The sequence below is a fragment of the Poecilia latipinna genome, unplaced genomic scaffold (genome assembly GCF_001443285.1).
Source record: "Poecilia latipinna isolate Pla-1442-1.1 unplaced genomic scaffold, P_latipinna-1.0 Scaffold796, whole genome shotgun sequence".
In the NCBI taxonomy this organism is placed as follows: Eukaryota; Metazoa; Chordata; class Actinopteri; order Cyprinodontiformes; family Poeciliidae; genus Poecilia; species Poecilia latipinna.
The window spans coordinates 19,033-45,459 of NW_015113412.1; the positions used below are offsets into that span (position 1 = coordinate 19,033).

At 37.6% G+C, this 26,427-nt stretch overlaps 1 protein-coding gene across 3 annotated transcripts in view; it reads left to right on the forward strand.

Moving 5' to 3' along the window:
• The window catches only part of pcdh17 (protocadherin 17), a 64,300-nt gene that overhangs the window by 14,264 nt on the left and 23,609 nt on the right, over nucleotides 1-26,427 (forward strand). For 2 of the 3 annotated variants that reach the window (XM_015046874.1, XM_015046875.1), the window contains exons 4-5: nucleotides 12,451-12,509; nucleotides 12,653-12,825. In XM_015046874.1, the coding sequence (XP_014902360.1) occupies nucleotides 12,451-12,509; nucleotides 12,653-12,825 (232 nt within the window). The remainder of the gene's footprint in view (nucleotides 1-12,450; nucleotides 12,510-12,652; nucleotides 12,826-26,427) is intronic. The other variant, XM_015046876.1, reaches the window with a different exon arrangement.

The following is a 26,427-nucleotide window of genomic DNA, read 5'->3' on the forward strand; positions in this document are numbered from 1 at the left end:
TACCTCAGAGAGAATTGTATAAAGGGGTAACTCCCTGTTTACTTATTGCAGTAAATATACACTATGCATGTTTCTCTTTATGACTAAGCACAATGTCTTTTTGTACGATGACAATATATTACCTCAAGCTGGACCTTCTCAGCTGAGTTTGCTTTGGAATAATGAGGGTTTAACAGGATCAGTGTGGATTCTAGGCTTTAGATAACTTCAGTTCAAACAGTTGTCACTATTAATGAGCAAGTAATAGAGGATTAGTGGCCCTGGCTCTAAAATTTCATACTTTTTCTAGAGAACACTTTCTTGTGTTCTCTAGATAATTTTAAACGCAACTGATGAATGTGGCATCAAGGGAAATCCTCTGTCTCTCATTTCTGTCATGTTTTCTTTGATGTTTCATATTTTTCTTCATTAATAATCAAAAGACTGGTTCTAAGCAACTCAGACAAGCTGGTAAAATCTGCCTGTATACAAATGTCTCATGTAGTAGAGGAGAACAGCAGTACTACTTTAGAGCACAAACAAAGCTCTGTGTTGCTCTGTTTTGTTTTATTATTTCATTTACATATCTTGTGCAGTAATAAAGAGCTATCTATTTGAAAAGTCATATTTATCATTTACTCCTGGGGCCAAACAGCAAGTTATGTCTGTTGTACAGATAGAAGTGTATATATGCATTGTGTCATCCGTCTTTCCTCTCGGCAGAATATAGTTTTCTCTAAAATAGTTCAGTACATAGTTTACAGGTTCAGTCTTAACCAAAAATTGCCTCACATTTAAGGCGAGGGCTATTACCATGAAATATAATAATTTAATATTTTTGTTTACTTGCTTTTTTTCCTATGGTCTGGCAGGTCCACACAATAGGACTGTGTAAACAGCTTTTTGTCCCAACATTATGAATAATAGAAGTGCACACACATAAGCACCCAGTCACACAAACACAGGCTAACGCAGAGTCATGCACAGATTCGCTCACACATGTAGACACCAACTCCCTGGTCTGGTAGAAGAGGATTATGACTTCTCACTCAGCCCCAAAAACCCTAGGGTCAGTCATATGAATTCACTCAATTTGAATTTAGTTTGCAGCTTGTTAGGCTATGAATTGTGCCAGTGCCACCCAGATGAAACTGGAATTAATTTTTCTGCTTGAATATCCCACTCACATGGCTTTTTGGTGATCCCACAGTCTGCTTGCCCGAAGACAAATGTACAGCAGCTTGTGAGGCAGTGGATTTTTGCAATTTTCAACACTTATGACTTGTTTGTCATGCAAACCACAAACTAACAGAATTAAATTGATGTTGATTTTTGCTTTACAAAACAAGAATCATTTGCTTAAATTAAATCTAAAATTAGGGGAAACATTTGGGTTTCATTTGATGCACACAGAAGGAACTATTTGCTCCTGTGAGCTGTAACCCACTCTGTTCCATTCTGATGGAGAATAAACAGCAAAAATGGGATTTTGGATTTTTAAAAACACTTATTTATACTGTATGCAAAAAAATGTAAAAGGCTTAATGCATGTCTGGTTATGATATGCATGGGATACATTACACTGTAGTCTCAATAGCGCTATAGGCTGAATCTGTTACGATTCTTGAATAGTGAAATAGTCTGTATTTGGTATTTTGTTCAAATGTTAATTGATATATATTATGTCACTGATTTAAAATGTGCCGATTATTTATATTTTTCCATGCCATCTCCTCCACAACGTGCCACCCTGGGCAGTTGCCCATATCACCCATATCAGAAATCACCACTGCTAGTGATATTAAAAATGATCTTGGACAGAGAGTAAGGTGCCTGTAATTGTTTCTCCTCCCATTACTATCTTCTGCAAGGCCCTCTTTCCTCTGTGTTGCTGTAGAGCTCCATTCTGAGACATCAACCACAGTTCTGTAGAAAGTTGCAAAAATGTAAATGAGGGGTCCTGTTTCTAAATCTGAGGTGCCTTCTTTGACTAGATGAGGTCATCAGACACCTGTCTTTCAATAAAATTTACTCAATTAATTAATTCCTATACAGCAAAGGTGCTGATGCTAATTGGTGTGCAATCAGGTTGTGATTTTCGTAAGCTGATGATTATCTTCTCCATTTTGTCTACATTGAGGACCAGGTTGTTTTCTATGCCTTTCTTTGTTCAGGCCTTAGATACATCCCACTACTGCAGCGTCATCTGCATATTTTTGATCAGGTTTTCCACATTGTGAATTCCACTCAGTAGATTTGGACTAAGTATACAACTTTGGGGAAGCTCAGTGCCCAGCATGCTGGAGGTGAGGATGTTATGATTTTAATTAAATTATGAAATCTTCCAAGGCATACTAAAAGTTGTGGTAAATTACATTATCAGTGCAATAATACTTTTGTTAATTTCACAAGACTTTGTTGATATATTCTCTTTCTGACATGTAGGTGGCAGGTTGGTGCAAATATTTGTCCAAGTAATGTCTGTTGTGGACTGTGATGGAGCTTTGTAGTTGCAGTCGCTCAACATGCAGATGAAAGTAATTAAAGTAATGGAGAGCATTGCAGTGAAGGCATTTCCATACAAAACATGTATCCAGGGGTTACCTAATTTTCAGCTTTTATCTTAACAAAATAACAATGGCATGGGCCCAGGTTATCGCTGGTTCAAATATGGTTAAAGTTGACTTATTAGCAAAAAAGCTCTATAATAAGTTAATTAAGAATGGGCATATAATAAACAGCCTGATCCACCATTAAACATTTCCCTTTTCTGTTTTGTGCATTTTATATCTAAACATTATAGTAATGAGAAAAACTATATTGCAATTTTTTTATATGGCAGCTTTTCCTCTGTGGTGCATAATCCTTATAGGAGTTTTATCTTTCTAAGCCACTAGCAGCAAACATTCAGATGTTTTTTTTTTTTTGTTTGTTTGTTTTTTTTGTGTGTTTTTTTTGTGTCTACATGACTTGTGATTTAAATTATATGCAAGTCTTACAAAGTCAGGTAAGTTACTGAGGTGATAATTCAAACATACAACTATAAATCTAAGGTTTCTCAGCTTTGTCTGGAAAGGATTGTGTTCTTAAAAGGCCTTGAGATTTTTAATGGCACAAGACTTTCTTCTAGTCTGAAGAAAGATTAGAAGAATTTGGTTAGCATTGGACAAATACTTTTATCATCTTTCAAAGGTGTCTGTCTCCTCCCTCTATTCTTGAATGTATTCATTCAATATCATAAACTATTTAATCAGATTAGCTTCACAGTAGTGTGCGGGTAAGCATCACCCCCTCGGTTCTCATGTGTTTTCCTTCTGAATCCACTTTAGTCTCCTCCCACAGTCTTATCTGAAGTTAACCTCAGGTTTGAGTGCAGAGTTAGTTGTTTCCCATTATGATATACTGATGACAAATTAGGATTCATTTTTGGCATGAATCTTAGTTTGATGATTTGTAGAATAAATTCAGAGTTTTGTATAAAATAGGGACCAGACAAACAATCTCTCTTCAGTTTTAGAAAAAAAAATCAACATGTGTTGTCACAAATGTGTGTGTTTATGACTCATGGTGTTATTCCAATTTTGCAGCTTATTGTAATCTTTACCCAAGGGGATGCTGGTCCACATCATGATTTATGGGCAGTGGTGTGCTTTATAGTTAGATAGGGAGAATCCATTAAATACCTGCTTAATCATCCTATTAATGAATCAATTACATGCAGAAGAGTTAAAAGAAAAAAAAAATATATATATATATATATATATATATATATTTTTGTTATCCAAAGTGATTATTGTGTATTTTCCGTGATTCTAAGGAGAACACTTTGTCTTAATTCTACAATGTAATCTGAAGTTTATTCTCCTGATGATGATAAGATCAAGTTAAAGTTTAACAGTCCTTTAGTGAGAGTCTGTCAGACACAGGAGTGTTTATCCACCAGTGTCCTTTCCTTGCTCTTTAAAACTAATTTAGTTTTCAAGATTAAATGACAAACTTTATTACAAATGGATGAAGTGCTTTACAAAGAAAAGCTCTTAAAACTGATGAACCCTCATAAACTGTTACCATCAAAGGCAAATGCAGCTATTCGGATTGTGCCGAAAACTACCTCAAATGAGACTAAGGCAGTTATTGGGAGCCAGAAGTGAAAAGTATATGTATATGTTTGCTCAGGCTCCACTTCAAATGGAATAACAGATTATCAGTAACTGAAAGGACTATCCTGTTTGTTTTGCACTTGTCAGTTTAGATAGGCTTAAAAAAAAACAACAAAAAACATAAGCCAACTTTCCTCCACTGCATCTTCCACTCTATATTTGTTTATAGTTCAAATGAAGTTCTTTCTTAATAGCGGCAGCTGTGCCACTGAGCATGCACGATGAATTCTACTTGTTTGTTGTTTACCAGGATGTCAAAAGAGAGAACTAATGATACTTTGTGGTCATTGAAAGTGGCTCCATATTAATCATGAATACTGAATCGAGGAATTAATCAGCAAGCAAGAAGTTGTGTCTTTTATATAGTTTAATAAAAAAAAAAGTCACTGGAGTGCTTCTTAGCCCAATTTAATAAAGGAAAAGGTACCACTCCCAACACGTGAAAAAAAAAAAAAAAGATACAAATCTCTTCAAATGATGAGACAATGATTTACAAGGTATGAGTGCCGAGTTAGATTGAATTTGCCAGCTTTATAATAAAGGAGCTTCTTACAAATAGCCCCGAGGTAGTTCTGTAATAAACACAGATGATACTTCAACACCACAGCAGCGCTAACAGATGATTATTTGTTTGTCTTTATTTACTTTGACTTGTGTTAGATTTGTTGTGATGTCAGATTCACTGCAGCTCGTGATGAGCAGCAGATACGAGATTGTAAGACGGATTTGTTTTAATGACTCATTTCTTTGGGTGGAACAAATAATCAATATTTTCTGCTACAGACTCAAGTGATGTTTTATCATTACATCGGTGCTAGTTTCACTTCATTTTTCTCTTGCTATACTGAGGAGTTCTTTTCATAATTTGCTGGTATTGCAGAGAAAAATCTGGGAAACATGATCGTAGCTGTCGACTGCCAATTGGAAAAATGAACATTTCTTTAATAGGTACATACAAAGGATTCATTAATGTACATGTACCAAGTCTGCTACAGTGGAGTTTACATCAAGTATTAGCTCATTTGTTTTCATTAGCGTTACAGTAACTTGCCACATATAACAAGCATTGTGATAGAAAGTAAGGCACGTAAGTTATTTTAAGCACTACAGCATGTCATTCTGCAGCTGCACATATTTGTACATATACCTCACTGACATCAACAATGTCAAGCTAGACCTGAAACAAATCATATTATTTTTATTTTTAAAAAGTTCTCTGCTGCTACATTGCTTTAAAGAACACATTTTAAGATTTTCCAGGTTTTCTGAAGGACCCATGTGATTTAGATGACTAAACCTACAAACTAACCGTTTTATTATAGCTGTACTCAAAAGCTTGCTGAGCATGCATGCTTGATTTTAGCTCTGCCTCGTGTCATTTATGTAGCCGCACTTGTTCGCGCTTGGGAATTACCAGTTGAAGTGCTATTTTGGACCTTTGTCAACAACACAGCTCTCCCAGGCATCTTAGAATTATGCTTGAGGTTGTGTTTGAGGGTTGCTGACATATAATGGAATCGAAACCAGGAGAGAATATTGGAGCACATTCAGTTTGTTTCTTCATAGTGGCAATTGTTAATTGTTTTGCAATTGTTTAAAGTAGGAGTTTTCAAAAATGTGGGAGAGCTAGCCCTCTCTGCATTATTGCTACAATGTCTTCAAACATTTGCCTGTCGCTATGCTTGATATTCCAGTCATACGTTTCACTGATGTTGTGGAGTTTACTTGCTTTATCTATGTGTAGCACCACATGATATGAGACGTTTGTTGCTTTGTCATTTACAGTGCTTCAAGTATGAACTACTTTCTGCTGTAGTCAAAGTTTGTTTAGCCTCCTGTAACAAAAAACCCCAAGGCAACTCGTTGGCAGTGGAGCATCTTCATATCCATCCCATGAAAATTCCCTCTATCATCATCATCATACTGTTTTGCTTGACCCAGACTCTACCTCCTTATTCAACATAGCTTTAGGTTGTAGCAACCCATCAATTTTATCTATGGTACAGGCTTGGTGAAGTTGACTAAATGTTTGCTGTTACTTTTTCTGGGTAATTTGCTTTTGAAACGCACCCTGACATCCTAGGGCTAAACAGCATGTGAAAGACTTGTAATGATCTCCTCAGAGCTGTATCAGTGTAATGAATTTAAAGCCACTTTCAGACATTCCCTGCTTTCCATCAAATGTGACAACAAGCAAATGTGTTGGTTTTATGTCTGAGTGAGCACTCGAGTGCTTTTCCACATCAGTGTACAATGGCAACTTTACTAGTTTAAATTAAATGCAATTTATTATGTTTAATGTTTTGTAAATGTGACCTGCACGCATGGACATTTACTGTGAGAGGCATGCATAATAGTTGATGATTTTTTTTATTTTTTTATTTTATTGACTAGTGCTCTTTATTTGAGAGTGGAAAAAAAAAAAGAAACTACAAACGAACTAGTAAAGGGTTTCAATTTGACATTTATTCTGCATGTCAGAGAAATCTGATGTTCAAAATGACTAACTATATGACAAACTCTTTAAAAAACTAAACAACCAGCCATTATTTCCAACCATATTTTATAATTCAGTCTATCAGCAGCTCTCCTATATGTTCCTTCTCTATCTGCTTCCTCTTGGTCCAATACTATCAACTTTTAAGGATATTTCCCATCACTGCTTTGAGGATGACATCCAGTTCCAAATTAAGTTTTGAAACTACACATTTTACTAAGCTGTCTGGATTCCCTTAAAAGCTGGATGAATGAAAGTTTTTTTTTTTCTTTCAGTTGAATGAAGAAAAAACTGAAGAAATCCCCTTTGAGCCACAAAACGTATCGGTAAAGATAAAGCAGATCCTTGGGCCATCGTCTGTTTGAAACATTGGAATAACCTCCAACTCAGATTTTAAGCTGGAAAATATCTTAAAAGTTCTGGTTCGATCCTGTTTCTACCATGTACGAAATATTGCCAAACTTAACCCTATGGTCTGTCGTCCTTAGATGGACAAGAGACAATAGCTTTTGTTTAATTTCATCTGGATTATTGCAATGGACTTTGTCTAATCTGAACCTCCCTAGACCAGTAGCAGTCTGTACTGAATGCTGCTGCTGGGCTGCTAACTGCATCTTTAAAGTTTTGTCACTCCCAATGACAAAACATTAGTTTCTGGTCGTTATCGATTGCAATTCAAGATTCTGGTTTTGACTTGGAGAGTTTCTCATGGATAGACACCAGTCTACAACAAGACATACTGATTTCCTCCCATATAAAACAGAAAACTAAAAGAAACAGAGCGTTCTCTGGAACTCTCTTCCTCTGGCTTCCTTTGAAGGACAGCTGAAAATGAACCTTCTTACGTCTGCTAATGTTTAATTTTGCACTGTATATTTTTTATTCTGCTTTTTAAAACACTTTGTGTGTATATATATATATATATATATATATATATATATATATATATATATATATATATATATATATATTATCTTGAAAGGTTCTTTGTAAATAATGTTTTACTTACTTAATTAGTTACTCCTGTCCATCATGACTGCTTAGACCTTTTGTGTTTACTGGCATCATTAGGACACCTTTACTTGTCAAAAATTCAACTGGATCACTTCTGTTCTGAGTTATTTAGAAGATAAAGCAAGATGTTTATCAGGCAGCGTGTTGGCCTTAAGTTCACTTACAACCATCGATTTGATGGTCTCTTATCTCCAGGAAGATGTTTAAATGCTAATCAGATCTGATCACTTAAAGTTGCTCCTCAACCACTAGATGCTCCATGTGGTCCAGTGTATTGTTTCTACACCCCTCTTTCCTTAATTCTTTTAGCGTCCTCGCTTTTTACTGTTTTACCCCATATTTATTCTTTTATAACCCATTTTCTGTGCCATTCATTTCCTTATAGTTTTTTCCTGGTCTCAGTACGTTTTTCATTTTGTCCCTTATTTCTGTCTGACTGGTGCTGATTTACTCTACAACCTTTATTTTTGCACAGCAGAAAAACACTTTTTTCCCAATGTGTAGTTGATGCATCTTACTACTACGACTATGGTGCCTTCCAGGTTGCTCAGATTACTTGGTTTGGCAAAAAAAAAAAAAAAAAAAATAATAATAATAACATACACATTAACAAAATGTCTGTAGTATCTTCAACAGTTATTGACAGTTATTAAAGGTAAACTAAAATCGTCAGAAATAATAGAAAAATGCTATTTTCATTTGAGCACATTTATGGTAAAAAGTCCTCTTTATGGTAAAACAAAAATAGAAACAATAGTTTTTAATTATATTACTGTTGCCAAAATTGGCCTATCAATTCCTAAAATATAAATGTAACTGAACATTCTTTGTGTTGTGTTCAAGTTTGGTCACTTTGTGGATGATTTTTTTATCAGCATCTGTGACATCTTGTTAGTCACTATTTAAATAGGAAAGACTCAATAACATGCAATGCAAGTAAGGGACTTTGTTTTGAGTTTCAAGTCACAAAATGACTGCAAGAACCGCATTAAGACCAACCGTCTTAATTTGACAATGAAGTCAACAAAGAACAAGTATTGAAAGTCTCTTCCTGCATGCTCTTTCTTCATTGTCAAATTAAGACCTTGTGTATTATTACAGGAGAAAACTATTTTTTACTGCTGTATTTTACTCTCAGCTGGATCTATGTCTTCCTACTAAACACTGGATTTTTCCATATTTTTATGTGTGGTTACGGTGTGCAATAAAAAAATAAAAAATTCCTTCCTTATGGTTTTTACATTTCCGTAAGGAAGGAATTGGCACCCACTTGTCTTTACAAGTAGGTGCCAATACATGTGGAGGTCACTGTATGTTTTCAAGGACGACAGCAAAGGAGAAATGCATGAATCATACCTCTCAGAATAGGTGAAAGGGGCGTACTCTTGTTCGTTTGAATAAAAGTGAGCAGCCCAACGATGTGTGAAAAAGAAGCTGCAATTTGTCCTCGCTCACCATCCCTGTGTAGGATATCAAATGCTCACTGAAAAGGTAGCAATACACAAATGTAACCACACAGAAGCAAACAGTAGCCCAGAATTCACCACTATGCCCCGAGAGGAGAACAGCACTCCAATATTCTCGTCCCATTTGTCTCAATCGGCCTGCTGTCTGGGCGGTCAGTCTTAGGGGCCTCAATGGGAATACAGAATAGAGTGCAGCTTTTTACACTTACTCAGCCTGGCCGTGTTCAGTATCCCTGTGACCTTTGTGACCTTGCACCCTGAACTAGATACAACACATCATTTACTGCACTTCAGCAACACATGCCTTCGGAAAATTCATCCACACCACAAAACAAGAAGAGCCTTTGCTGATACGTGAACAATGTGAGTAGAGGTGGATTTGCTGGATTCATCTTTTATTGAACAGGTTCTTCACTTCTTTAGATCTTTACGGTAATGACTCAGATCTGCAGTCAATAAGCAAGGGACATTGTCAAGCGAGTTTTGGCTATTCAGGTTTAGGTGCATGTAGCATTGAAAGTAATGATACCGATAATGCAAAGGGAATTTATGCAGTGTGCAATGCAGTTTATCAGCCTGCCTCAAATTATCCTGTATTTATTGTGGGCTCTGACTTTCTCAGCGGAAAGCAGTTCATGCTGCCTGTTATCGACCCATTAATTGGAAAGTGGCCCATTGTAGTGAAAGGGCTGGGTGGTATGATCAGACAGGAAGAGATGGAGGCTTAAGATCACCCAGAACTCTTAATTGGCAGGAAAGAGGTTTCCATGAAGTGGTGTAATGTGTTTTTTATTGGCTTGTGTGCAGTGAACGGCATGGTACTTTAAGTAGTTTTTTTTTTTTTGTCCGTTAAGAAAAACTACAGGTGTGAACAACATTCGTTGAGACTCCATGTTTGGATTCAAATCAACTGTAACTGTGGACTATTTTATTCAGTACCCAAAAAGTTTTTTTGTTGTTGTTTTTTTTTTTTTCTGTTGTGATGGATAAATCACAGCATGGCAATTACAAAACAAACATCTTTGAGTAATGCCCATGTCTTGCGATGACCTTCATGGAGCAGAATTGTTTGAAACATATATCCAAGGTTAGTTGTATAGTCAAAATAAGTACAGATGGGACACGTCACTGGAAAAAAAAAAAGATTTTGATCTTCCCTTTTCTTTCTTTCCAATTTTATTTCAATTTATTTCATTTTATTATTTTTTTAACTCTTTTCAGCCGCTCTTATCATTTCATTGCCAAACGATTTCAAACATTCCTTCTTCTCTTGCTTTATGGTCAGATTCCAGTCTTTGATATATTCCGTGGGTGTTTTCTTTTAACATCGGCAAAGGCTGAAGTGGAATAAAATGTTGAGGAGATAAAGGTGTTTGCAAAAGCATGGAAGGTCAGAGTACTGAGGTGGCCTGTCTGACCTTCACACACCCTTTTTTCATACTGAGCCTCTGCAGCGCACCGATGACATTGAAATACTCTATCGACCGTGAGTCAAGCTGTGCATGTGAAAAAGCCTGGCACAACGACGCATTACTCACCAAACATGACATTTCGCCGCTATGAATTCTAGACAGAGAGTTGTGCACAACATAGTGTAATTATTTGTGTTGCTGTGATGAATGCAGCCACAAGAGCATGAAAGCATTTTCTCTTTAAGACATTTTCTTCAATCATTCCTCCCACTACACAAGAGGAAATTGATTATTCCCTTGCAATAATCAGAGCTAAAAATATGCTGGTTAAGAAAATGTTTTCATAAGAAAGATCCTAAGTCTTTTGATAATGGGCCTATATTTTTGGCAAATGCCAGTAAGCACACCTCAATGTTTTTAACCTTTTAACTCCTTAACATGATTAAAAACTCCAATACATTGTGGCTTGGTATAATTACTAAGCCAGTGAAACACACTGGGAGTAAGATAGAGTGCTTCGTGGCCGATGTGATTGATCCAGTCCGTAAGGCGGTGCTTCGTACTGTTCCAAAGATTAGGGATTTGTGCCATTTATGCAGAGTGCCTTGTACCAGAATTACATTACAGTGCTGCACTTTGTCACACATCAAAATGCCTCCTAATGTGACTGTACAGAACACGTAAAGTCTTTTCCTCATTATCTGACATTTAAAATCAGACTGAAGTTTTATTATTGTGTTAGTTTGGTAGATATAAATCATTGCTATTGGCTATACAATATTGCTAGTAGTAATAATCAACTGTAATATTTTTTACATCTTTTACCACATTTGTCAGTTAAAACTATTATATCCAAGTATAAATAGATATCCTGTTATCATGTTGTTCAAGAAGGAGATGGGTTCTTTGTGTAGCAAAATGTGCCTATCAACTAAAGATCAAAACCTGGGTAAAAATAAACCGCGACCAAGTTGGGGACAAACACTTTAATGTTTAGAGACAATGAAATCAAGAGTAAAGTGTTTGGCCAATTTTGGAAACAATAGCATTACATGTCAACATATATGCTAAGACGTTAAAGTAAAAGTGGATTTTCTAAATGGAGAATTATCCTAAGCATACCATCAGCTTATTTAGAAAGTGACCATCACAGATTACTGGTCTGAGTTCCTTAAAGTGTGTTTCCATTGAAAGAACTTTCATTCATTTAGTTTGTTTCGATCACATGGATAAACTCTGTCAGATCTTTTGAACACAGCTTGAACTACGTTTTCTAGATATTCTCAGTGTTCTTATAACACCGTAAAGCTCTAAATATCTGACATTTCCCACCCAAATTCCTCATCATCCATCTTCTTGTGATCGCAACTAGTCGACATGAAATGCAAGAAAGTCATTGCAGATCTAAGAATGGACTAATAGTCAACTAATCATCCCTACTATGCGAAGTCTTTTTATTTTCTAATATACTTGTGAGCGAAGAATGAGAAAGAATATGTTGAATTTAAGAGAGTTAGTTGTTCTCCAACAGGAACAAGGCAGAAATTACATTCTTATTCCTGTACAATTTGTACTGTAATCTAGCTAATAGATGTCTAGCCAACGGCTCGACACGGCAATTGCAAAGATTTCTATTTTCATCAAGACAATTGTCCTTGGAGTCATTGATTATCTGATGTCTGCCAGACCTGATGTTTAACTGTGTGGTTTACTCTCCAATGGCTAATTAGCCCGTTTCATACGGTTAGTGAAATGCTTAAACCTTGGCAAAGCAGAGTGCACACTTTCATTTCCTTTCAACTAATCTGTCCTGCACCTCACAGTTCTGCATAATTAATCATATGTCTTTAGGAATTCTTGTTTTTACAACAGAAAATGTTTCTCTCACTAACACTGCACACTTTATTCTCGCTTTTCCACAGACGGACAATTTCCCCGCTGAACCTAATTATATGGGTAGCAGACAACAGTTTGTTCAAAGGTAAGAGCTGGAATCTATAAAGTAACTGTTTCCAAGTCATTACTAGTTACCAAAAAGCGCTATAGCGTATGCATATGTCAATTGGTTCTAAAAGTGCTCACACTGATGCATCCAAATCTTCTGTGTTTTTTGTTGTTGTTTAGTAGTTCAACATTCAAAGACCCAGAGCGAGCCAGCCTCAGAGACAGCGGCCATGGTGACAGCGACCAGGCTGACAGTGACCAGGACACCAACAAAGGCTCCTGCTGTGATATGTCTGCAAAAGAAGCCCTCAAACTGAAGGCTGCAGGTGTGAAACCACCACCTTTGGAACAAGGTGAGTCCTCCCTGGCAAATCTAAGCAGACAGGAGAAGAAACAGCCGAAAAAGTACAATTAAAGACGTATAACTTTTGCGCTTGCCTAAACACTCATTGTATGACATCGCGTCGGTCTCCTTTATCCACGCCCCACTTTTTTCACTGCACTCTGCATACAGTATGCCTGGACCGGAGGGTGTGACTACGTGTGCATGCTACACACGTCCTCAGTTTATCAAAGCAGACAAGCCCATTATGTTTTTATAAGCTCAACTACTTCTGCTTCTGCATTTAGTCCCCTTTCTCTGAGCTCCCATCTCTGAAACTTTGATAATGGAACACGGAAAATGACTTAGCGAGCGGCAGGCGATGTAGCCTCGTAGTTTGGTGATTAAATATGAATAATTATTCTAAGCACTGTGGGTCAGGCAGATTACATATGACATGTGTAGAACAATAACTCCCCAGATATGAGTTGTTGCAGTCACCCCCCGCAACCTCGCAAGATTAGTGCATGGTCACAGAGAGGCAAGAAATTTAAGATTATGCATAGAGTAGAAAGAGAGAGGAAATGGGAAAAGAGATACAGTGAATTTCCCTTTGCAGCTTTAACCGGAGATTTGCTTTGGTGCGCACAATTACCCGCTTAACATAATGGAAATACTCCGGGAAACACAAATTTGCTAAAACATCTACACTAAAAAAGTTTGTATCTCGCTGACAGGATCCTGAAGAATGGTCTTGTGTACTGAACATGGATTCTCTGTAATGGTGCTATTAATCCTGGGAACAGAAGGGCTGCTTTACTCCGTACGGAAGGACAATGAAAATTTGAGCAACACTCTGTACTGCAATATGCGAGTCTGACAAGATAGCATTTTTTTCCTTTTCATTGATTTTAGAATTAAAAAAAGCCACACATGTTGGCAAGAGAAATTGGCCAATTAAAAAGCTCCATATGTTTCTCATTTTGAAAATGTTCTCATTTAATTGTCCATGAGGGACCAAAGGATCACATTTATAAACACAAAAGCACGTGACTATAGACTAAGTATGCAATTTTTAGGTTTTTGGAAGCTGTTTGAGCTCTGGTAGATGCAGCGTGTTTATACACTTCTCTGTGTGTGGTCTTTGAGCTGTACAATTTAGTTCTTGAACAAAACAAAATGTGCTCACACGCCTACACGTGCAGTCGCGCGCGCGCACACATGCACTCATAGACCACAAGTCCGGAGGTGATGGTAACTTACTGAGGGTGTAATCTGTGTTTAAGGGTTTTTTCCCCCTCCTCCTCCATGAGTCTCGTTCCACTTCTCCCCCTCTCCTTGTTTAGGGAAATCGACTGATGTGAGATTAGACAGTTAACCGACAGCAGCCGGCTGTGTTTTGCCAATAACATAGGGGTTTAGCTAAGCTGTGGGGGAGGAAAGGGGCTGTGGGCCAACGCTGAAGTTACTCTGGTACGACACTGGCACATCCTTATCAACTTTTAAAACCCCTAGTTGAATGCTCAATTATGTTTTTTTTTTTTTTTTTTTTTTTTTTTTTTTTTTTAGAAAAAAAAAGAAAAAAAAAAGCTTGACACCGGTCAGTATCCCTGAGGTTCCTGAGGTTGTTTTCTTACAGGGTTTTTCTATACATCTAATCTCTTAGTATATAGTTCATGGGTCTTTCTTTACAGCTGCCTCCCCCACTTTTTCCCTCCCCCAACTTTCATCCTTTATCCCATCTTAAGACCAGTTTCCCTCTCAGCATAGCCCTCTCAATTACTCTGTAGCTCTCTTTGCTTTTTCCGTCACAACAGTGTGGCCTCTTTCACAGGTTCAGTATAAACAGGACTCACAGTGCACAGAGCATGTAGTTCAAGTCCCAATTAATCCCCCACCTCAGTTTCAGTTCTTATCCTTAAAGAAACCAAGTTTTTCTTTATTTTCACCCTAATTTTGCCATCCTGCTTAGGAGTTTTTTTTTTTTTGTTTTTTTTTTCTTTTTAATAACTGGATTTGTGCTGCCCTCCAGTAACAGTAGGTTGAGTTCAACAATCTCTCTCCCTTATGGGATAGGTTTTTTCTAGACAATATAATCTAGATATCTTAGCACTGCAGCTCAGTTTCAAATTGATTAATTAGTCTCGCAAAATTGGTTGCAATGTATTAATTAAGCTTAAGTATATCAAATGCATTTTTGCCAGTTTTAAACAGCGATTAATTGATGCTCCAGGGCACCTGCAGCAGACATTAATACGGTCTTGTCTGGCTCGCCGGAGAGGTTGGCAGCACATCGCTCGCCTCTGTGGAGATGACTGCCACAGTTGCTATCACGAACAGACAGTCAGCAGTGGTGTTGGGAGATGTTACCCACTGATAGGGCTGTCCGAGCAAATGGAGAGGGAGCAAGAAGAACAGCGGGGGATGAGGGCGGGGGGTTGGAGCACAGAGAGGAACGGACAGTGTTTGAGTGTACCACCTGACCTTTCCTAATTATCTGCAACTGGATTATGATAATCAAACCGCCTCCTGCTTTGTTTCAGAAACGGGAGCGATGAGTGGGACAGGGAGGGGTTGGGGGTGTGGGAGGATAATGTGATACTACAAGGACAGTGTGGATACTGTGAGGAGACAGCATGCGATGTGTTCCTATGACAGCCCTGTGGAAGGTGATGAAATTGAGTTTCTCAGTTATTTGTGGCTTGGTAATAGAAATATCCACCTGCACATTTTCCACCAGCTTATGAATTGATTAAGTAAGGGAAATGCCATGATTGGTCAGTTGTTTTCACACACGCGAGCGCTCCCTTACAATGATGTCTATGAAAACACACACACATATAATGTAACTCATAAAAAGATGATGATGACATTATATTCAGCTCTTACTTGCAAAACCTACATTTCAGTTTGCTAGTTTTTTTTTTGTTTTTTTTGTAAATGCTTAGTAATTTATCATACTGAGAATGAACCTGTAAATTACAGCTATATAAAAATGTACAATTCTTTTCACTTCTGTGTTAACAGATTAAACACACATTTTTTCAGTGTGTTTTTAAAGTTTTATAGAATACATCATTGCTTTATGCGCAAACTTATAGATATACAAAAATAAAATCAGACATTTTATCTTAGATGGATCCTATAGGCTGAGTCTTGTACTTTCTTCTGAATCTGAGATGTAATTGTAAAGATGGATGTTAAGACAACAACATAACACTGAGCTGGCAATATTTTGTTCAATGTACTTCTGTGGATGATGTGTGAATTTCCATTTATCCCTTTACACATCAGTGTTTCTAATTTTATCAGCAGCATTTTCAGCTGAATGTAGTAGCCCAAAGCAACAGGCGCAGCAGAAAAGTTAGCAGCCTATCAAAGAGGATTTCACGCAGTGGATTTTCCAGACCTTATTGTGGCATTAGGATGTTTTCAAGCTAAAGAAGGGCTCAACTCTGTGTTCTTCTGAAAAACTATGAATAAAATTGAGTCCACGTAATTTAGTGTGCTTAATTAAACATTTTCTTTTTTAGTCCTCACAAAGACGAAGTAAAAGAAATATTCTGACTTAAATTCATCTAAAATATTAATCCCATCTTCCCTTGAGGCAGCTTAATCTTAAGACGTTAGCACTACAGTACCTTTCCTGAATCCTCACAATCTCAGTTTTCTTTTTTTTCATGTTCAAAGCAATTAGTTTTGAATTATAGGTGAAGCTTTGATTGAAAAAATGCAGTTGCAAGATTAATTGACTGGTCAGAAGTCAAATCAGATGCCCTTTTCAACCATGTAGCCATGGCAACCCCTTTCCTTCTCACCATGGTCTTCAATAAACCTTTATCTGACTGTTGGAAAAGTGGATTCCGTTGAATATCATTCATATTCCATGGTCAGATAGTGCATTTGTTGTATGAATGCTTTTGGATCTAGATTAAAAAGGCGTCCCGGACTGCATTTTATGACTTCATTATTGACATGTACCATTTTGACACAAATGCAGCCCTCAGGACAGTACACATTACAGTCGTGGGTGAAATCAATAATGCATACTATTTTGATGTATTTATGTTTAGAATTCCTCTTATTGGGCTGGTAGAAAATGCTTTCGTTTTCATACCAACTCAAAGAAAACCGAGTGCAAATTTTACACAGCTATTGGCTTCATTAGAGAAATAACTGTTTTTGTATTTGCATAAACATTGTCAGCTGCTCCATTTGAGATGTGTCAATAATGGTTTTGGACAAACAAGTTCTTATCGTTCCAATGTATTTTATCTGGGTTCCCTTTTAGGGATAAAGCGTGGTTCATAGCGAATGTTTTCGTCGAGAGAGAGAGGAGGAGAGAGGCAAGCTGAAAAGGGAAAAAAAAACAGGTCAGACGCTGCACAAGTGAATTCTGAAAACAACAAATGAACAAAGCAACACGCAATCTGGCTGCTGAATGACAGGCTGCTTGAAGACGCACATCTTCTGAAACACTTCCAGTAAGCTTTGAATCCAAAGTGGCGTGATCGAACCATGGCGCCACCAGGATGTGACTCAGTCATATCATCCGGACAGGGAGGCTGACTTTTTGACATTTACTCATCTGATGAAAACTTGAAAAGCAACAGTTGCCTCCTTTGTGAGGGTCCCTAAAGTGATGGCTCACTGACACATAATAATTCCTTTCTTATTGCAGTTATTACATCCATCATATATTTCATGATTTTATTCAATATATGTGACACTGTGATCCATCACGTTCAAGTTTTTCTTCCTTTTTTTTTTTTTTTTTTTTGCATTTTGTTAAAGAAAACCCGTTGATAGAAACTTGAGAGGGAAGATTCATGATTCACTTCTGCAGCTGTCTTGCACCCAGTGCCTGCTTTTGTTTCTTTACTGGATTTATGAAGCAGGTTACGTTAAATACCTGAAGATGAGTGTTTGTAATGGAAGAAATCTGCAAATATCACCGGGTCACGGTAATACTTTATCCAGGCACAAACACAGCTGGAGCTGGCGTGATCAAAGAGATTGAAAAGATAGTTTCTCGTTTTGTTTGTTATTCAAATTTCAGCTAATGAGGAGCTACTGATTCACCTGAAAAAGCAAGACAAACATTTTTAAAGACAAATTGTGCTCAGAAATATTATGCACGAATGGCCTCAATCAAGAAGTGATGCTGCAGATTGTGAAGGAAAAAAAAAAAAAAAAACAGTGGAATGACACATTCATTTACCTGAATCAGTTGGAGATAGATAAAGAGGGTGAGGCTATTTGCTCTGTTTGGTTATTTTAGATCCAGATCTGCCTTTGTGTCCCAGTTTATAATCAGTCACCCAGTTTTAAGGCTTGATCATGTTTAACACCTAATACATCCTTTGTGAATTTGCTCCCGAGTTGTTTGTCACTTAAAAATCGATAGCAACATCAGCAATAATTTCTCAATGAATGGAGTTAGAAAAGGCAACAGTCAACAAAATTAACCTTCATGTTCAATGACCAGCCGGCTTTTCAATGCCAAAAGCAAAAACATTGTGTTTATTTTCTCTTTTGCAATTAGAACAGTGTTGATGTGTGCTGATTCCCATGCTAAAATAACTGTTCCACAGGTTAATGGACAAACAGCTGCTAAGAGATAGGCTTCATCTGAGAGCACTGTAATTAGTCAGCTTACAAATATTGCTCCAAACAGGTAGCATATGGAGGAGTCATGGTTTCATGTGATGCCATCGCGTCCGTCTGTTTAAACATGATTAATTTAGGCCATCGGGGTGTGTTTACACCCGTTGTTCCAACCAGATATGAAAGTGCGTCATTCCAGTGATCCTCCTCATACTAGCACAAGCACAATTCGGAGCACTCCTGAGCTCCTGTTTTCCTGTTTGCACTTTTCTTCAGAAATCATTAATGTAAAAATAGGAATTGTTTTTAGCATCATCTAATGAAGTATCCATTGTGATTTACCACAAAGCCACTAAAGGATGGTTGTAAAAGTCTGCAGCGTGGCCTTGGGGAGTAGATTAAAGAAACAAGCATCATCCAAAAACAGCAGCCAGCAGCTTGTGCTTCTTCTAACTGTTTGCGCGAGCCATTGGGCAGGGAGGATTTGTCTCTGAGACTTTCATCTCTCCCTGTCCCTCATCTCCTCAGCTTTCTGCGGTCTGTCCCTGGCCGGGCCGATAGCTTGATTCATTGCACCCTCACCAACTTACTTTTCCTGGTGGGGAATATAAAAGCCATCAACAGTCTGGACTTCTCCAGGATGCATCACTCAAAGTCAAATAAGATTTGTGAGTGTTTTTGTGCCATACACATGTGCCAGATCACCCCTATTCTTAGAGGATGTGGTGGTATCGCACAGCAGTGAGACGATTTGCGGCTAAGCTATTGGAATCCTGCGGAAAGCCTAAAATCTTATGGGGTGAAGGGAGGGGAACTATCACAGTCTGAGGATTTCTTCCCTCTCATTATGGAAGATTTAAAGGGATTAGTCTATTTTCTTTACCACACAAAGTTTTATTAAATCCTATTGTTATGATTGTGGTTTATAAAGGGTAATGTCCATTCTTGTGTCCTTCCTCTTGTGCTTCGTGGGAAGCTATTTCAGGCCGGGCCGGCTGTTGGGTGTGATATCCACCTCTAAATCTCAGCCCGACTGCATGGCGGATCACCCGCAATCCTCATTCAGCCAGTGTAGCCTATCTCCAACTCTCTAGTGCTGGAGAGGATTGATGAATATCTCTGACTCTTACCACTTAGGCTGTAAATCTGTGACATTATCCCTTTACTCTGGTAGCAGTAGCAAATAATTACACCATGTTTATGGAAGCAGTGAACGAGAACACCTCTTATTTCTTCCTAAGTGCCCTTATAACCTCTCTACACAGCATGGCTGAACTTTTCACCTTTAAAAGTCTGCCTTATATCCCTCTGAGAATGGTTTTCACCTACACCTGAAGCTACAACTACTTACCAAACTCAGACCGTCCTCAGAAATGGCAAAGTATTATTCCAAGAGTCTCACATTACACGGAAAACAGAAAACGCAAATCCAGTAGAATGCAATGAAAATGTTATTCAAAGCTTACTGAAAAATGTATGTCTGCTAAGGACGAGGATTAGTCCAGAGTCCTGGAGATTTAAGGGTTATCACTCTTCACCCATATTGTTAAAGCCTTCATCCAGCATCAGGACCAGTAAAGCTCCAGTGATATTGTGTAATCATTTATTTACTTGCTTTTCTTGTCAGTCATAACTCTTACGACTTGCAGGACCATGAATAAATATGGATCCCGATGCTTTTCTCGAGCTACAGACTCACCATCATTGTTCTTATCTCAGGCCCTGCCCTGTGCACAAATTTGCATTTGTTTGTTTTAATGCCTTGTCTGTGCGCAATAGAGCTCGGAAAGTGAGGCACGGTGGTTTGATTAGTTTGCATATTTTATGTTTACAGTTTATACATGCTGGCTGACTTGTTTGCTGTAAACACGCTAGTAACCCACATTATCATGCAGAGAATATGATTCAGATCCGCTGAGTTGACTGGAAAAAGAAAACAATTCTTACAAACTTGTTTCTACGCAGATATAAAATCTCCCTACGGAGTTGTAAGAGAGAAAATCCAGTGTTTATCAGCTCCATCATCATGATAGACATGTTTCTGTTCCCAGTTGTTCCGTTTGTAATCACATGATCAACAGCCTCCTAGATGTGGTGTCTGTGCTATAAATGAAATTAATTAATACTATGTAGCTGAGCCCCATGGCAATGCAGCCTCCTTCTTTTTTTCTCCAGGAATTAATTTCTGGATGCAAAGCTTTGTTAATTTTGTGAATTCAACTCGGACAATTAAAGTGTTATCATAGCTTTTAAATAGAAGTGCTTAAAAGACAGCAACTATTGGAACTCAGAATGTGTAGATGTTGGGCTTGGTACTCAGCCAAACCTCTGAGAGCCACACTGGAAACAAAAAAGAAGAAAAAGAAGAATACTGTGATAGCTATATTGACTATATCTACATTTAACTCTTTTTTTTTCTTTTCCGTCATTGTAATATCTCCACTACTCTTTGTGAGCTGTAGCATCTGGCCCACCACACTCCATTGGTACAAGCCGGATGGGTGAAAAAATAAATGGAAAAAAAAAGATGTAAGGCAACATTTTGAGAAAATATTTTAAAAAAATAAATTAAACTGTATGCTTAATTTAATTTTTAATATATATATGCAGATTTAAGCATTTTTAAGCAAATATTTAACTCCATCATTTATCAAAAATACAACTAACAAGATAAACGAAACAATATGCAATACGTTAAGTTCATGGGTATTAATTGGAAGTAGTAAACGAGCGATGCATAGGTATCGAATGTTGGAAACGCCAAATGTAAGTTTGTTTTTGCAAGCGCCTGAGCGTATGTGTTGGAGAACAGCAGTAGAATTGTTCCAGTGTCTGCTCTCAGTGGGTGAAACATGTTGTCCTGCACAGCAGTAGGGAGGATACTACGGAGCAGATTATAATGATACAGAACATCGTCACTCCCTGGATCAGAGCCACTCCGTAGCCATCTGTCCTCTGTCCACGGACAGCCGGGCATTTCTGCATTTGTATTTGTGTGTGTGCGTGCGTATGTGCATGTGTGCCGAGAAGTAATTCTAGACATTACCCGTGCTGTTTTACATATGCTTTGAAAGCCTCTTTTACTCTCTCCCTATCGCTGCCCAGTCATATACATGATCATTACCATTTCGTTTAGTACCCAGTTTTTCAGCCAAGTTAAAAATATCTAGTTTTGTCTTGTTTGTTTGTTTTTTTTTAAACTGACTCTCTCTTATAACCAGAGAAACTCTTATTTTCTTTTTTCTCCACACTGCCTTACATTATACAAAAATGATAGAAATTAATTAGGAAATTAGGACATGACAACTCTCTAGCACTTTATTAAAGAGTATATTTAGAGAACGACCTTACACTGGTGCTACAGCCGCTCGGTGACCTGTCAGATTCTTTGACCTATAGCAGTGCCTTCAGGTAATGTTAAGTGCTTTAAGCATATACTGAATATTAAAGTGGAATTATTATATTTTCCGCCGTTTTACTTAACCTATGAAATATTAGAGGCTAAAGTAGAACTACAAGCTCTGCCCCACAGAGAGGAACAAACTATTGTCCTTTGAAAAAAAAAAAAAAAAAAAGGCAAATGCATAATAAGTACAGTTAACGATACAGTCATAGAACAGTGATAAATTAGGTAATGAAGCCAACTCACCATGGAGTCTTTTTAAAACAGATAATAAAATATGAGAGAAAAGAGTTATGTTTATACTTTAATCTCAGAGTCATAAAACTACATGAGGGCTTTAGATTTCACAATATCTGTCTCGGTCCAAATTATTTTAATTAAATTGTTTTATGTTATGGGATTTAAATGAAGATTTTGCCTTGTCTACAATCTCTAGGTAATGTGTTTTAACATGTTCCTGTGTGCAGTAAAATTGTGAGAACTTGGACTCGTACTTTGGGTTTAGAGCTTCAGAGAGATTCAGATAACCAGACTAATTACAGCAGTGTCACAGTAGTGTGTGCTGTTATACTCTGAGTAGAACAACTTCAGAGCCTGGTTTCAAATAATAAGGTTATGGGCAGGTTGAAGAACTTTCTGTGTCCTCTAGGTTCACTTTTGAAACAGAACTCAGCCACCAAGATCTTAAAGCTTGTTAGTAGGAAAAGAAATAAGTGACAAAAATTCGGGTTAGTCAGATATTCTGATGATTGCAATCTTAGGAAGGGAAAAATATATTGGACTCTCAAGAACAAAACAAGAAATTTAATAACACACGGAGACATCTTGAAAAGAGGAAATTTTCTTTAATTGTGCAATTATGTAAAATCAACTTTTTTCCCAGTTTTATATCATGTTATAATGTCATTCTCTCATCAAAGACATGCCCAGAGTGTTGCTTTGATTCTTTCATGCATGTTTGAGAAATCCTTGAGTCTCCCGTGGCAACCATTCATGGTGCCTAAGCGTTACTCAGACAAAGCGGCACCTATTTACCGAAAGCTCCTCCTTGGATCATCTTAAAGTGGCATAGGGCAATTTTCAAAAGTGAGATATGGTCACATTTCTTTGAAGTTAGTTTTGATGTTTTGATATCATTTTCACAACAACTGTAACATACTAACTTTATTGTGGTATGAAATGGAACTGCAAAGTACACAACCCCTTTTAAATACTCAGTTTTAAAGACTTTAACTAGTGCCCAATATTTCAGCCCATGACTAGTTCATATATTGTTCCCTATGATGGTTGAAGTCTGCATCCTTGCTTTAACACAGATATCTTTTTGATACTCTGCACTAATAAAGATATTTTTCAAAGACTAGACCCACAAATTACATGGCAGTAACACTCCTCTTTGTAATAACACCATTATGTTAAAAAATAAACGGTTTTGAAATGATGCAAAATATAGTCTGGCCTTTCAGGTAGTAGTGAAAAGGAAACATGATCTACAAAAAGAACTATCTCATAACTTCAGTAGCAAAAATATATTTTGCTACTGGCCAAACATCTGAGGAAACTTTCAGATGCTCTGCGTGCAAGACTTGCAGGAACTTTTTTTGCTGGAAAAGGTGGCTCCGGTAACTTTTATGTGTGTGTTTATTTACTATGCTGATCTGTGAAACTTTACCTCTTAAAGAAAATCAGATGAAGCATTTTGTTACACTGAACAAAATTACACTTGCTCCGAAATCAACTTGAAGAATAGATTATTTATTTTCCTCGCAAGGTCATTTCAGTTTGCAGATTACCACACAGAAACGTCTGTGCTTCAAAATGCATATCTAGACCCAGTTTAGAGGTCCCATCTGTTAATATCCTGCTATAATTAGACGATTTTGTATGGATTTGCTGGAGCAGCCACATGCTGATTGCTGTAGTTCTGTTCACGATATTATGTGCTGAGTTCCCCCTATATTGAATTCCTCAACGTTATTAATTACAATAGTAAAAATGACAGATTGCTTGATCAATTCTGTGCAGTCAGCTACAAAGTGGAGAAATTGTTCAGCTTTGATTATGTGAAAATGAACTGCCGGATGAAAATTTCCCGAGACAATGAATTCAGCACAGCTTCAATCACTAAGATGCAATTGGAAGGCCCCTCCGTCTGCACTGTTTCCACGCCTGATGCGAGTGAATATTTGTGATGCCCCGGGGCATTGTTTCCCCGTGTTACACTGCATCAGGAACCAGAGAGACAAATGGCCCGGGCCTGTCCAAGGCATCAGGACTTCTTCTCAGTTCAACCATAACTAGTAATGTCCTTTCATCCACTGCCTGCAGTGCAGTAGATAATGGAGTTTTTGAAAAAGAAGAGATGCTAAAACAAAAGGGGGGGGGGGTGGACTTTATGGAATGACAGTGGATGGGATGATCACAGAAGAAACTTTTTATGTATTTTGTAAAACTGAATGATTGATACTTATATACATAAAAAGCACCCGACCCCAAATTAGGTTTTAAAATAAGATATTTGAATACGAGGGTCAGTAAGGATGAGTATGACACCAGGCTAGCTTCATTGGAGATAGACTTAACTAGTATGGCATCTGGCACCCAGCCGTTACAAAGACACCAGTTCCAATCCAAATGAAAAAGACAACACATTCCCTGGTAAGACCTACTTTGGTCTTGTCCCAATCAGGGATATATACCTGTATGGATAAAAAACCTGCCTTGATGTCAGAATTACACAACAGAATAAACTTGTGCTAAAGTATGGTATCTTAGCATAAAGCAGTCAGTGCCAACATAATAAATTTCATTAAATATATCTATTTCACTGAAGCTTTGCCACACTGACAAAGACTGAGAGCATGTACATGTGAGTATACGAGTATGGCGACTAGGAGTGTTTTTTCCCGATAACCTCAGTTTGTTACTTTTTGATCCTGCTAAATTAAGATAACGGGCTTGGTTAATTAAACTGTCACATGGCAATACCTTGAGGAATTGCAAGGCCAACACAGCTTTAATTGGGTGGCTGCTATTGTCCCTGTATTGCCTCCCTTATGCGGGAATCAACCCCACACAGGGGAAAAAAAAAACACTTTCATTGCCTCTGGTGAAGGACAGAAGAACTGAAGAACGATGCATATGATGTAGAGAACATTTTTAGACAAGTTCAGAGTCATTGCTGACTTAAGTTTGTAGAAAAAGAGCTTTGCGATTCAATCTAAATACTTAAAAATGACTTAACACGTTTTAAAACCAAAATGTAATTCCTGCAGTTGCCCTGCGAAGCCGTGAACACCAGATTAGGCCCACCACGACTTCCTATCGCTTCTTAAGTTTCACGTTAATGAGAGTCAGTGTAATTTTCAGTGCATTGTAGTTGTTTCTGCATTGAATTAGTTGATAGTGCCTGCAAAGCCCCATGGACGATGTCAGCAAGCTTAGGATGCATCTGTAATTACTTGCAGCCAATAAACAGCTGACCTCACCATCTCACCTCAAAACACAACAAAGATCTATTACAGAGATTTGGAGGGTTTATAGTGTAAACAACTTGGAGTGATGGGTATTTGCACCTCTTACTCAAACAACATTAAAGTAAATTCATGGACGTGGTGCATGTATACAGATTTTTATTTTTATGTTTTTTTTAACACCACCGATTTCGTCAACTTGCTCCTAATGACCCGCTCAAGATGTACTGATATTTTATTGCTTCTTAATTAGAATGTGAATTTTTAATCAGACCTAATTTATTAAAAGTTTTTTAAAGTATATTCTTGGAGCATTTCAGTTGAATGCAAAACTCATTTAGATGACTGAAATGCATTTCAGGGAATAAGCACCTCTGAGAGTATGTCAGGATTTTGGCAATATTTGTACAAGACGGCTTGACCGCTGCATGTCTGTTCTGCTGTGGTGTTTATGAATCTATTGTCCATCTGTCCCTGAAGGTGATCAAAATCTGCCGTGATTAGCAAGTGCAAAGTCTGGGTAATGGTCCCCCTGCCGTGCTGCCTCTTATCCCCTCCCAAGTGCGGATCAAAGAGGATGAAGTTTTGAGCCTGGGGATAATCTAGTCCCTTAGATTGTGATAATGCTTCTCAGGGTGATCATGTGGATGAGAGCGGGTCTGGGCGTGCTCACGGTAGTGTTTTTTTCTTTCTTCCTTTTTTTTTTTCATCCTCATGAGGTACTTGTCAGCGTGTTGGTGCTCAAAAGAGAAATGGCAGACAATAGCAGAGTGAGGCAGTGAATTAGTACATGTAGGGAGATGGAAAACACACCTTTGCTGAAGGTGTATCCAGGCAACCACATCAGAATTGATAACGTTTTGCATTCATGACAGATGATTGCTGCTATCTTCCTTTTCTAGCTTTACAGTGATGAAGTATAGCATATTCTAGCTTAGTGTGAATTCAAATATGTTGTGAGACTTTAATTTTAATAAATACTGTTATAACTGGAAATGTTTTTACTATATTTTTGGTGGCTATGATTCTATGGGTGAATCGCTGAAATATTGTGGAGTACATGGATATTCTTACACAACGAAGTACTTGTAAAGAAAAAAGAAAACATAATATATCCATGTGTAAAATATCAAAAAGTTACAAAAAAGAA